General features: G+C 56.2%; 1 protein-coding gene across 2 annotated transcripts in view; it reads right to left on the reverse strand.

Annotated features, from left to right (window-relative positions):
- Nucleotides 1-643: 643 nt before the first annotated feature.
- KCNS1 (potassium voltage-gated channel modifier subfamily S member 1) overlaps nt 644-12,720 on the reverse strand; it is a 13,750-nt gene continuing 1,673 nt past the window's right edge. The window contains exons 1-4 of one of the 2 annotated variants that reach the window (XM_027693826.1): nt 11,450-11,710; nt 8,871-9,012; nt 7,624-8,616; nt 644-3,101 (exon numbers count right to left, since the gene is read on the reverse strand). In XM_027693826.1, the coding sequence (XP_027549627.1) occupies nt 2,643-3,101; nt 7,624-8,589 (1,425 nt within the window). In that variant the 5' untranslated portion in view covers nt 8,590-8,616; nt 8,871-9,012; nt 11,450-11,710 and the 3' untranslated portion in view covers nt 644-2,642. Of the gene's footprint in view, nt 3,102-7,623; nt 8,617-8,870; nt 9,013-11,449; nt 11,711-12,720 lie in introns of those variants that run through there. The other variant, XM_027693825.1, reaches the window with a different exon arrangement.

The raw sequence follows: 12,720 nt of genomic DNA on the forward strand, positions 1-12,720 counted from the left end.
AGCCCCCAAGGCAGGGGAGCTTTTCCCTTGGAAAGATCAGCAGCTTGTAGATTTTTATTTTTTTAATGGAAAAGGTCTCAAAGGAATAGAGATTAAATTCTGTTTTTACCTATGGCTCCTGTTGCACCCAGCAGAGGAATGCACCTGACACAGGAAGAGCAGTGGTAAGTCCTGCCCTCCCCAGCCAGCCCTTGCAGAGCAATAGCCTAGAGAGAGATACCCCCCTCATTTCAGAGCATCTGAGGCCACACCCAGCATCAGGATTCTCTCCCTCCCAGCTGTGATGCCTGGCTCCCTGTGTGGCTTTTCCCAGACCCCACCAGCTCCAACCCATCCCCTTGCACCCCAGGAATGCCCCATTCCTTGAGCCTCAAGGAGGTGGGTTATCCAAACTGCTCCAGCCAGGATGACACCAGTGGTCCAAGCACAAGGACAAGCTGTCACTCACCACCCGGAGCAGGGATGAGGTGGAATCTCTGCTGTGCTCCGAGGTGGTGCTGGAGCTGGCTGACAGGGACCTGCAGTGCTGTGGGAGCAGCTCAGCTGCTCCTGCTCACCCCAACCTGCTGATCCAGCCCCAGCTCAGCCCATGGGCTGCACGAGCGTGGGCACGTGCAGCTGCCACGAAACAGAAACCAGCATCCACAGCAGGTCACTGAGGTCTTTAATAAAATATACAGTATGCATCCATGCATAGATATAAAATTAATTTACATGCTCCTAATTATTTGCATAATGCTTTTTCATTAATAGTTGTAATTTACTCTTCACATTTTAATACGTTTTGCTACTGGAATATTTATGGTGAGAAGGGGAAACTCCTTCCTTTATTCAAGTAACAGTGCAGCGGGAGCCGGTCGGAGCAGACGGAGCCGCTCCCCAGCCCCAGCTCAGAGCAGGACTGAGCGCAGAGCAGACCACAAACCATCAACACTGGAAGACTTGATGATGCCAGAAGCGTGAACCCCCTCCTATCCCACACCACAGGTCCTTGGGGACCCTCCCCGAGTCCCAGTGGGGTTCAGAAAGGCTGGACCTGCACTGGCGTTGGTTTGGCTTTTCTTGCCCGTGATCAGCAGATCCAGCACCGGCAGCTGCGGCTGTGCCGACACCCAGCCAGGACAGCCAGCAGCAAACCCCACGATCCAGGTACCTGGGGTCATCCTGCGGCCACCAACGTGGTTTTGAGCTGATTTGGGGATTGCAGGATGCACATTTCCCCTGCTCGGAACAGGTGTTGCTGGGTGTGTTCCTCTGTGCACAATGGAGCTGCACAGTTTCCAAACAGAGAACCATGGGGGCAAGGAAAAACTCCACAGGGAATTAATGCTGTGCTGGGAGCAGCCCCGAATGTGCTCAGGTGGGCTGGGGGTCCAGGCAGGAGGGCAGTCTGGTGCTCCAGGCAGACCTCCCTGCCCGGCTGTGAGGTGCTTGGTCACCGAGGAGCAGTGCAAGGTCTCCCCTGTCCCACAGACATGGGGGTGCCCCCTCCGGGCAGAGGGAAGGTGAGTGCATCATCCCCTGGGGAGCTGAGCTCCCTGGGGGACAGCAAGGACACCCAGGGCAGTGTGACCCCCCACTCCTTACAGCCCTCCTGCCCCTGCCTGGCCCTGAGGCCAGGAGGGAAGAGGCAGAACGAAGCCAGGCTGTGGTGAGGGGGAACAGGCTGTGTGCCAAACCCGGCTGGCTTTGGTTGTCTCTCCTACCCCACCATGTCCTGCTGCAGCCCCTGGGCTCCCATGGCATAGGAGTGCCATGGAGGGAAGGGTTTGTGGGGAGAGCCCCGCTGGGGATGGCTCCTCAGTTCTCCCAGCTTGATCCCCTTCGGCTGCTCCTGCCTCAGAGGACAACGTCCCTTTGGCTGGTCATCCCTGGCTGGTGCCCCCCCTGCATGGGCAGTGCTCCTGGCTGTGCCATGCCCCAGCCCCAGATCCCTGGAGATCCCAGCAGTGGCAGTGCAGGCGAGCAGATACACCCCAGCTGGAACGAAGGTGAGGTCCGGTCGACCCCACTGCAGGGACTGAGGGCAGTGGGGCTCACCCTAAGCTGACACCACCTCTCCCCTTATACAGACTCGATTCCAGCCCCCTTTCCTTTATGGCTGGGGGGCCAGTTGAGCCTTTTGAGGCTGTTTCCAGTGGGGGGTAGGACAAGGCTGGGGCTGGAGTTGATGCCGACCTGGCAGAGGACCTGCAAGGGCAGCCAGCTTGGTCAGGGGCTGCCTCACCCACGAGCTATTTAGCCTCACCCTGGACAACACACAAGCTCCTGGCAGAGGAAAATCCCCCTCTACCCAGCTGAGGCAGTGCCTGGTAAGGAGTCACCTGTATTTCTTTTTTCTCCCTCCCCTTTTGGCGGGAGTATGTCCAGCACCACAGCCTCCATTTGCGGCCGGGGGGAACAGGATGAAGGCTGAAACACATCCAGGCAGACCCAGTCACCGCATCCCGGGGGCTGGAAGCAGCCAGCACCCACTGGGCATCTCCTCCAACCCCTGCTGTCCTTGGCAGGGCCGGGGCGATACCAGCCGTGGTGCAGGACAGGGAGAGCCCGGCTCCTCCGCCGTGTCCCGGTGCAGCAGCCGTGCCGTGCTCGCCGTGAGCAAGCAGGTCCCGCGGGCCCCAGTGCCACGGAGCGGTGGCTCAGGGGCTGGGGTGGGCACCGGGGGTCAGACCACGGCGGTCGGGGCTGCCCCTGTCCAGGGAGGTCTCGCTCAGGGCCTCCGAGTCCTCTCGGTCGCGGCTGGAGATGCTCTCCACCTCCGCGCGGTCCTTCTTCCCGCTGTTTCTCACGGCCGCCTCCAGCGCCTTCTGCTTGCGGTAGAAGTGGGAGAACTTGTTGAAGATGATGGTGATGGGCAGTGCCACGACCAGGATGCCCCCCAGGATGCAGCCCGAGGCAGCCAGCTTCCCCGCCACCGTCACGGGCACCACGTCGCCGTAGCCCACGGTGGTCATGCTGACCGTGCCCCACCACCAGCACGCTGGGATGGTGTCGAAGCCAACGTCTTCCTCCTTCTCGGCAGTGTAGGCCACTCCAGAGAAGACAGAGACCCCCACGGCCAGGTAGAGCAGCAGGATCCCCACCTCCCGGTAGCTGTGCTGGAAGGCAAAGCAGAGCAGTGGTCGGTGGGAGCCACCACACCCATCACCAGCCAGGACACTGGGAGGCCACAGTGCAAATGCAGCCCTGCTCACCTCTGCATGGATCTCAGTGCCCCTATCCAGCTCTGCCATGGGATGTCCTGCTGTAGGGACGGGCTGGGAGGTGTGTGGGTGACCCACACCTGGAGCGGGTGGTGCAGTCGGGAATCACTCCCGGCACCCACAGCCATCCCTCTGCACTCCACCAGCCTGCAAGTGCCAGGAGGGAAGGCTGCGCTCTCCAGCCAGGGATACCCAGCACAGGCTGCTCCCCTGCCTCTGGCACTCACTCCAACCTGATCTCAGCTAATAATATTTATCGCATTTCCTTTTATCTTGGCAGGTGCCCAGAAACCACCTAATAGGCAGCCGCTAAGAGAAGCAATTTGTACCTTCCCAAGTCACTGGCAGTGCTTGCAGGGAAGATGTGGCCTCTGCTGAGGCTCAGCTTAGCTCTCCCTGGGGACCCCACAGCCAGAGCCCCAGGGCCCTGGTCCCTGCTATATCCCACCACCACTGCCACTCTCAGCATCCATGGAACCCTTCGCTACACACGTGCGGGGCAGTTTTCTTGCAGACACTGTTGTTTCTGAGATAATTACTTTCCTTTCAGATTTTGTTGCTCTTCCATGGGAGACTCCAAGTGAACCTCAGAGCTGACATGGATCCAAGCAGCCCTGGTCATCTGGTCAGTGCAGGGATCCATCCAGTGTCAGCGTGGGCTGGTCTTAGCACCCATCCAACAGGGTGTTCCAATCCCCAGCTTGATGAGCCCCAGCCCAAGGGGTCTGGAAGCCCTGGTGGGAACAGAGCCAAGCTCTCAGGTGGGTGTGCAGGACCTGGGGGGACAGACTGACAGCAGAGGTGTGCAATGCTCCTTGAAGAAGCCATCATTCCTCTGGTTTCAAACTAAAACTTTTGTGCCACAATCTTTCTTTGGATATTCTTAATATCTGAGCAAAATATAAACCTGTGCCAGAAGCCCAGGGGGAAAAGGCAGTGGGCAGTTGCAGGACGAGGCAGCAAGTCATGCCAGGAAGGGAACTTCCAGGGGACAGGCTGCCAGCACCATCCTCCCAGCATGGTTTGTCCAAGCACTTTTTGACTGTCACAAGTGAATTTCTTGGATGTTTCTGCCCACTGATCTGCCAGCTTGCTCTTCATCGTTTCGGGAAAAGAAAGCAGAGCTTTGATCGTGGGGATTTTTTCCCAGTCTCCTAAAAGGCAGAGAATGCTTTATTGGAGACCACATAATGACTAAGGGAAACAATGTGAGCAAAGCAAACAGCACAGATGTGGGAAAAAGGCTTCTGTGGTCAAGACAAGACCTAAGGGAGGTGGATTCATGTCAGGGACTGAGGAGACTTTGTTTAGGCTGCTGGCAAAAGCTGCTCAGTTAATGCCAGTAATACCGAGGGGAAATAACCACCATCTCCTCCTCTTCCTCCTCCTCCCTCACCTGACACAGGGCAAATGCCCTGGAGCGGCTCCGAAGGAGGATGAGGACAAACAGCTCAGAGCCACTGAGTTTCAAGGATGTATCACTTGGCCATGAAAGACCTGCTCCTGGCTGGAGCTTAACAGCAGGTCTGTATGTCCCAGCTGGGCGGCAGCAGCACCGAATAACCTCATACATTTTTAAAGAGTATTGGTTCTGGCCCTGGGATGTGTTGGAGGGGGAGGGCAAAGGGGAAGTCAGGCAGCTCAATAGCTCCTGCTGCTTCAATTTACAAGCAGGGTCAGGGCTTGCAGCAAAAAGGAGGCTCCAGGAATCTCCCAGCCGGCGCTGGCTGCCACCTATTTGCAGCCATTTATCTGCAAAACTTATGGTTTGCTCACTGATTGAGGGGGAAGGCAGCTGCAGCTGGGGTTCGGGTGGGATGCAGGTTTAGCCATGGTTCAGGTGGGATCCAGGCTTAGCAAGTAGCCAGCCCTGGCGAGGTGATGCTCAGTAATACAAGGCTCCAGCAAAAAGCCCCCCCAGCCCTGCTGAAGGCACATCTTTCCTCCAGTACAGCACAAGACAACTGGAATGGAAGACCCCAGCCTGAGCCTGGCCAGAGATACCAGTGTGGAGACTGAGCAGAGATGGCCCAGGGTAACAGCAGCAGGGTGATGCATCTGCTGTCCGGGGTCGTGCAGCTCCAGCTCTTCCAACCTGTTTGTGTATTTAGGCCCCTGAGGGGACAGACAGCAACTCCTGTAGATCCCTGCTGGTGCTGTAATTACCCAGGGCCCAACACCTATTGACGGCCAGTGGGAGACAGACTCCAAACCCACACCCACGGAGCTGCAATAGTTTTAATGGACATCCTGCACTGCAGGGAGGGAGAACAGAGACACGTAGGAAGCCTCTCTTCAAATTAAACAGACCCTGGATCAGGCCTCAAGCAATCTGAGGATGGTTCAGGGCTCATGATGCACAAATGGCAGAATTCCCTCTGCTAGCACTTTCGTGGCAGGGGAACAATCTCTCGGCTTGCCAGAGCCATCGCTCCCACTTCCTGGCTGTTAACAGCCTTTACCGCTCCGCTCCTGATTCCTGCTCTTGCAATAGGAAGTAAATTATGATTAACAAGACGTTGTAATTTATTGTGCCCAGTAAATCACAACGCCAAGCTGCTGCGTCAGATCCGTGTCTCCGCTCATCCCCATTTACAGCCAGCTCCGGAGTCCCCGGGAAGCGGCGCTTTCCAGCGTCACTGGGTGAATCAGCCACCCGGCAGAAGCCGGAGCCGGGACGCTGCCGGCTCCCCGGATCTCATCTGCTGCTTAATAATAATATGCAGATGAGCCCCTGAGTCCCTGCTGTGCTGCAGCATGTTGTTCACTCTCGGATGGAGCACAGACGGGTGCAGGTTCGTGCAGATTCCAGCGGCGGCTTGACACAGGTCTGTCACTTGTCAGTGCTCTTGCAAGGTGAGTGTTCGGGAGTTTGTACCACACAGGGAGGGCTTCAGGCACCGTCATTTCAAACAACTCTCCCTGAACCCTGTTTTGAGGGTTTTGAGGATGCCAGGAATATCTGTGGGCTCTGCAGGATTAGTGCTGGGCTGGGCTGATCCTGCTTCACAGCAGAAGCTGGCAGAAGACCTTTCCTGCTGCCCATCCTCAACACCAGTCACACTCGAGGTTTGCTTTTCTCCATGACTCAGCCACAGGAACGGGACCAACCCTGGCAGCCGAGTCCTGCCGATGCCAGGACACCCCGTGCTGGCTCTGCCACTGCTGCAGCAGTGAAAACAGGGTGTCCCCCAGCCACTCATCCCTTTGATGGCCCTTCAGAGGCAGCAGCACCAGGAGCTGCAGCTCTGTCCCATGCCAGGCAGTGGGAGGAGAGTGTCCCTTTGGTTGAATTTCAGGCTCTGTTAGGAGCAGAACCACGTGGAGGCTGGTCTGTGCCACCCTGCTGAGCTGCAGGGATAGAGGTCTGGCTGCAGCACCGGGATGGTGACGATTTCATGACAGATTTCAAGCTGCCTTCGGTCTGTCTAAAGAGGCTGGGGGTGCTGTGGAGGGGGTCTGGAGAAACACAGCCTTGGGGCATGTTATGGAGGATGTGCAGCCTCTCACCAAATCTGCAGGGGTGCCACCTCCCAGCATGCCTGAGTCCAGGTCCTTCACTGTCTCACCATCTCCTCATCCAGCCCTTCCTTCCAAGGACAGCGTGGTCCTGGGACCAGCTTTCCCCAGCCCTACATGCCGAGTTTTCCATCACACTGAGTGGCAGCTGCTGGTAGCCCAGGCTCTGCTGAGGGCTCTGTGCTGGGGGCACAGACTCTGCCTGGGGCTGGTTGTCCTGGGCCCTGCAGCTCACCCTTGGCTTTTCTATTGCTGCTTTGTGCCACACATGGTTACCCATGAGCCAGTCCCAACCTCAATCTGGGAGCATCCAAGTGTCAGCTCACCTGGAACAGGATCTCTATGTCTCCCTAGATGGGCAGACACCAAAGGTCACCTGGCAGCCTGCTCTTAGGAGGTTCCCCCTTCTCCCAGATTAGGGACAGGAGCAGCTCTGACCCACAACCACTGATGCTGGCAGATCCAGCAGCTGCTGCCTGGCCTGGTGCCTGCTCAGCAGGTCGTTTACAGCCTAACTAGGCACAGACTCGCTTCTGGTGGGACGTCCCCATCCACCCACACATGGCTGAGTCCATGCCAGTGCCGTGCAATGAAGCCTTCACACTATGGTGGGATGGCCAAGTCCCTGGAAGCACATTTCTGCACGGAGCAAAATAGGGTGGATGGGTGTTCATGCTGAGTGTGTGTGAGAAGAGGACTCATGCAGTGCTCCTCACACTGGTTTGCTGTAGCAGACACACCAGCAGCCCAGCCCACCCTCCCAAGGAAGCTTGCCAGGCACCACCCAGAGCTGGGAGCCCACTGGGAAAGGGTACTTCCATATGCCCTGGCCATACCAGAGGTCTCCTTCTTACCCAGAGACTAAAGGAGTAGATAAGGAGATAGAGAGCCAGTTTACCTTCAAGGTGGCCCCCAGTGACCTCAGTCCAGTGGAGTGCCGAGCCAGCTTCAGCACTCGGAATATCCTCATGAGACGGAACACCTGCACGACCTTGCCCAGGTTGCCCAGCTCTGAGTCACTGCCCATGGTCACGTCCACCAGGAGGGTGAAGTAGAAGGGCAGCACCGAGACAATGTCAATCAGGTTCAGCGGGTGCTTGAAGAACTTCCTGGGGTTGGGGGAGAGCAGGAGGCGGGAAGACACTTCGAAGGTGAACCAGGAGATGCAGAAATACTCCAGCTTGTGCAGGATGGGTTCATCGAGCACGTTGCCATTCTCGTCCACCTCCTGGTACTCGGGCATGCTGTGGATGCACATGGTGGCTATGGAAACCAGCACCACGCTGATGGACACGAAGCTGAAGAGTTTGCTGGGGATGGAGTAGCCGGGGTTCTCCATGGTGAGCCAGAGCCGCTTGCGCGCGTTGCCGCAGCGCAGCGTGCTGTACCGCAGCAGGTCGTGGTTGATGTCAGAGATCTCATCGGGGGACGTGTCCACGCTGCTGACCTCGCTCTCCTCATCCCAGTTGTGGTGCCGGCTCTCCAGCTTGCGCTCGTGGTAGCGGTAGCTGCAGCAGGAGTCCAGGAAGAACTCGTTGATGCCCCAGTACTCGATCTCCTGGCAGAAGGAGAAGACGCACAGCTCCTCCATGACGTGCAGCTTCCCCGTCTGGTAGAAGTGGAGGACGTAGAGGAAGAAGCCGGGGTTTCTGTCGAAGTAGAACTCCCTGGCGCTCACGTCGTAGTCATCGCAGAGCTGCAGGATGGACTCCTCCGAGTCGCAGGACAGCAGGCGCCCCAGGCGCGTGTCGGGGAACTTGGAGAGGGCGCTGGAGCTGAGCCTCCTCCTCAGACCCCCCACGTTGATGTTGATAACGTCCTCCTCAAAACTGGGACCCCAGTAATTTAAGGTCTTGTTGACCATGATCAGCAGAGCAGGAGCTGGTTCCACCTGTGGAGGAGACAGCGGGGCTGGAGGGGACGCAGGGCTCCCCCCCCCCCCCGTCTGGGCGCCCCTGGGGGAGGGGGGGCCCGAAGCACCCCTGGGGGGGGGGGGGGGTAGTTTGATATTTAAAAGGGGGGGCCGAGGGGGGGGGGGGGGAGAAAAACAGCTTTAGAAGTTGTTTTTTTTGGGTATGGAAAGCTAAAAAAAAAAAAAAAAAGCGAGTGATTTTTCCAGGTGAAACTTTTCCTTGCTTTGTTTACCTCTTAAAGTTCCTCCCTTTGCAGGTCGTTGATGCCGAAAGAAGGCAGTTTACTGCACCTCCAGCACCTCCTCCATGGGGCTCTCCTTGTTCAAACAGGTAATTAGTCACTGAAGAGAGGATTTATCCCCCAAAGAGCATCCCTGAGGAAAAATTAGATCTCATCAAATCACCGCTGCTGTGATTCTGCCGAAGTGCTTTGTAGCCCCACTACCTACGCTGCTAATTAGACCCGGTCAAAAAGTCCTCAGATGGTGCAATTCTCCCAGCAGCACAGGCAGTTTTGCCAAAATCAAAGTATTGTCAGAGAAGGTGTCAGTTTTAGGGAGAATTTCAGAGGCAGAAGTGTCAAAACAATTCAACCGCCTGTTTTCTTTCCCCTTGTGTGTTCTGTCATGTAAAATATTATTATTATTTTTATAATGTTGAAGCATAACAAAAGCATTATTCAGAATCATCGATGACTGAATAAAAATCTGTATGCCAGTGGGGAAATAAAAACCCAAAGTTTTGATTTCTATTGTGTTTTAGGAATTTATAAGTTTCGGGGAGCTGGGCTTTTCCATGCAGCAGAAATTCTTTTTTTTAATGAGAAGCAGTTAGAGCATCTAAGAAAGAGAAGCATTCCCACACCTTCAGATGCATTTACCTGTCTTGACCAGGAGCAAAAAAAGGTAAATAAAATGTCACCTTGAAATCAGATTTTTTTCACCTTTCTTATTCATCAGAACACCTGGGGATGCACAGAGCAGCCCTGTATTCATGGGGTCCCCCTGCTCCTGGCATGGGGTGGTGGGTGTTGAGGGACACTCTTTCGCTCTCTTGGTTGAGGAATTACATTTTTCCTGCCTTGTGTTACCCACAGAATTTTTCAAACTTTCAGAGACAGGTAACGGAGTAGTGGTTAAATCCCAGAGGTTTGTTTTTAAGCAGAGCGGGGCTGTGGGTGCAGCAAATGCCAGATTTATGTGAAATAGCCTGGCAGAGGCATCTGCTAACTCCACTGCACCTCCCAGCCAGGGCTCCTTAAAGACACAGCTTTGCACCACAACGCCAGCGCTTCCATTACACCACGTCTGGAGGAGGCAACCGGCTCGTGATAAACCTCAGAGCTTAATGGACTCATTGTCTTGAAAGGGGAGGGAAGAAGGAGAAGGATCAACTCTTTCAATGCTTAAGAAAAAAAAGCAAGGGAGAAAAAGGGATGTAAACACTCCTTTTCAGGGATAAATTGGAATTTCAGTGACAGATTAGCTTTTCCAGAGAAGACATCACACAGCCCATCTGTGGGGTGTGGATGACTAATCCAGCTTCCTTCCAGAAGGATGCTCATGCATTCAGGCTACAAACACACGCAGACAGGGCCCTGGGGGTGCCTCTGTGGGATCCAGCTTGTCCCCATACCAGCCTCAGACTCTCTCCCCACTCTCCCTATAGAGCAGCCACTCTGTGAGGTCAGGCCAAATGCCACCAAAATCAAAGGCACGGTGTTTTTGAGGCACAGGGCAGCCCAGGACAGCAGGACAAGCCCGGAGCGATGCTCCAGCTCAGCAGGACCATCCCCAGAGCACAGCTGTGGCTCTGGGTGAGCCCTGCCAAACCCTGGGGGCCAGGAGGGAGCTGGCTCCCACCTCTCTCCCAGCTCAAAAGAAAAAGGTGGGTGTGAGGACCCTGCAAGCCTTTCTACCCCAGGGAAATCCCTCCATCGCTCCTGTGCCAGAAGCAGAATGAGGAGAAGGGTCACAAACCACCAGAGATGCTCCTTTCTGATGTTCGCTTCTGAATAGAACAAATTATTTCTGCCCACATACAGCTTTCATCTAGGAATCTAAAGCAGCAATTAATAGTTTTATAACTCTGTTGCCTACTTGTTTCACGACCAGCTGAGCTCAGCTTTAGAACAAAACTGGGGTTTGAACTGAGACCGGGCGTGATGTCCCCCGTTGGGTCACTAAAGTGTGCTCCCCACTCACATTTGCAGGGCTATCAGCTGGGAAACAGAAGCTCACATTAGGAAGGTTGGGTGATTTTTGATTTTAAAGCACAACGGAGAGAGAATACAAATGTGTCTGTCTGGAATACAGTGAATTTGCAAAATTTTCCTTTAGTTAACCCAAAATTTCCATGAATGATTGGAAAAATGGAACAGATAAAGCCAGTCTCTCTCTGATAAATGTTGAAATATATTGTAAGCTATTTTAAGACAACCATCAGAATTACACAAGCCCAGTGTGAGCTGGGTGTTGGGCATTCAATTGAATATCTGTGTTGTGGAGAAGAAAAATGTCTGATATACGGATTTATGACAGTAAAAAAAATATAAAAACAGATCAAGCGTATCTATAAGAAATGCTAGAAGAGTTTCCCTTGACAACATACTTTTTTTCTCAAAGGCTTTCAAATGGAAGTTATGTATATTTATTCTACCTGTCACAGGGGACCCAAGGGAGTGGGAAGGAAGGTGCTAATAGACATTCAAGGGAGGAGGCAGCAAGTGCAGGGAGTATTGCACACAGGGTCTTTTCCAGCCAGGTACAACGGATTTAGATTAACAGTTCAAATAAAAAACCCTGTACTTACAGCTCAGCGAGGCTTCCCAGCAGGGAGTCGTGTGGCTTGTCTCAGAGGAACCATTAGAAATTCGTAGAGGAGGAGGAATCCTTTATCCTTTGCCCCGTAGCCCAGACCTAAATGCCTTGTCAGCCCGGGCTTGTGACCCTGCACGTCCCAGGTGTGCCAGGGTGGTGGCTGTAAACCACTGAGGAGATCCTGTGCGGGATGTCCATGGGGCCGGGGTGGGGCCGGGGGTCCCCTGCTGGGTACCTGAGGGGGCGCTGGGGCTGGGTGACCTCCCGGCTTCTGCAGGGGGGTGTCCCCATGCGCTGGGTCATCCAAAATTGCCCCTGCAGAGCCCCGTCCCCGTCTCTGAGCGTCCCTGCACACATCAGCCTGAATCTGCTCAAGACCAAGCCTTGTCTTGGGCGGTGGGGGGTTTGCCAGGCGGGCAGTGGGGAGGGTAGAAGGGGGATTCCCACTGCTGGCTGCTCCCTGCAGGCAGAGCGTAAGCTGCTGCTGTACGAGGAGAGGCCACCAAAATGCCCAGGGCTGGGGATGGAGATGACGGGGGGACTCCCCGCTCGCCTCGGGGTGCAGGAGGGGGTGATTACCAACAGCTCGGCTGTCTGCTGCCAGCGGGCAGCCCAGCGCCGGCTGCAGATGATCCCTGCCCTGTGCCAGCCTCCGCTCCCAGGTCTCACGCAGCGGGTGCACAGCCCTCCGGAGGGAATCCCGCACCACGCTCCGTTCCGTGGGGAGGGAGAGATGCGGCTCCGGGGAGAGGGAGTCCCTTACACCCGTCCGCAGAGGGACGTGGAGTGTCCCTGCGCCCTGGGTCCCAGCAGCATCCCGGGATGCGGGTGCTGGCACGGCGGCTCCCTGCTTACCCCGGGGTGTCGGTGCCTCTCTTCCCCGCTCATCCCTGCATGCCGCTGCTCCAGCTGCCCTCTCACCCCGGCATGCCGGTACCCCGGGTCCCCCCCGCGCCCCAAGGTGCCGATCCCTGCAATGCCCGGGGATGCTGGCACGCCGGTTCCCGGGATGCCGGTGCCCCGGTCCCTGTGTTACCGATCTCACGGTCCTCGCCGCGCCCCGGGATGCCAGCGCCGCGGGTCCCCGCGATGTCGGAACCTGCAGCTCCTCGGGATGCCGGTGCCGCGGGTCCCCCGCCCCGCCCCGGGGATGCCGCTGCCCTCGCCCCCGCCCGCCCCGGGTGCCGGTGCCGCGGTGCCCGCGCTGCCGGTGCCCGCAGCTCCCCGGTGGCGGAGCCCGGCCCGCGCCGCCGCTCACCTGCC

This window comes from Neopelma chrysocephalum, unplaced genomic scaffold, assembly GCF_003984885.1.
Source record: "Neopelma chrysocephalum unplaced genomic scaffold, ASM398488v2 Primary Assembly neopelma1_94, whole genome shotgun sequence".
Classification (NCBI taxonomy): Eukaryota; Metazoa; Chordata; class Aves; order Passeriformes; family Pipridae; genus Neopelma; species Neopelma chrysocephalum.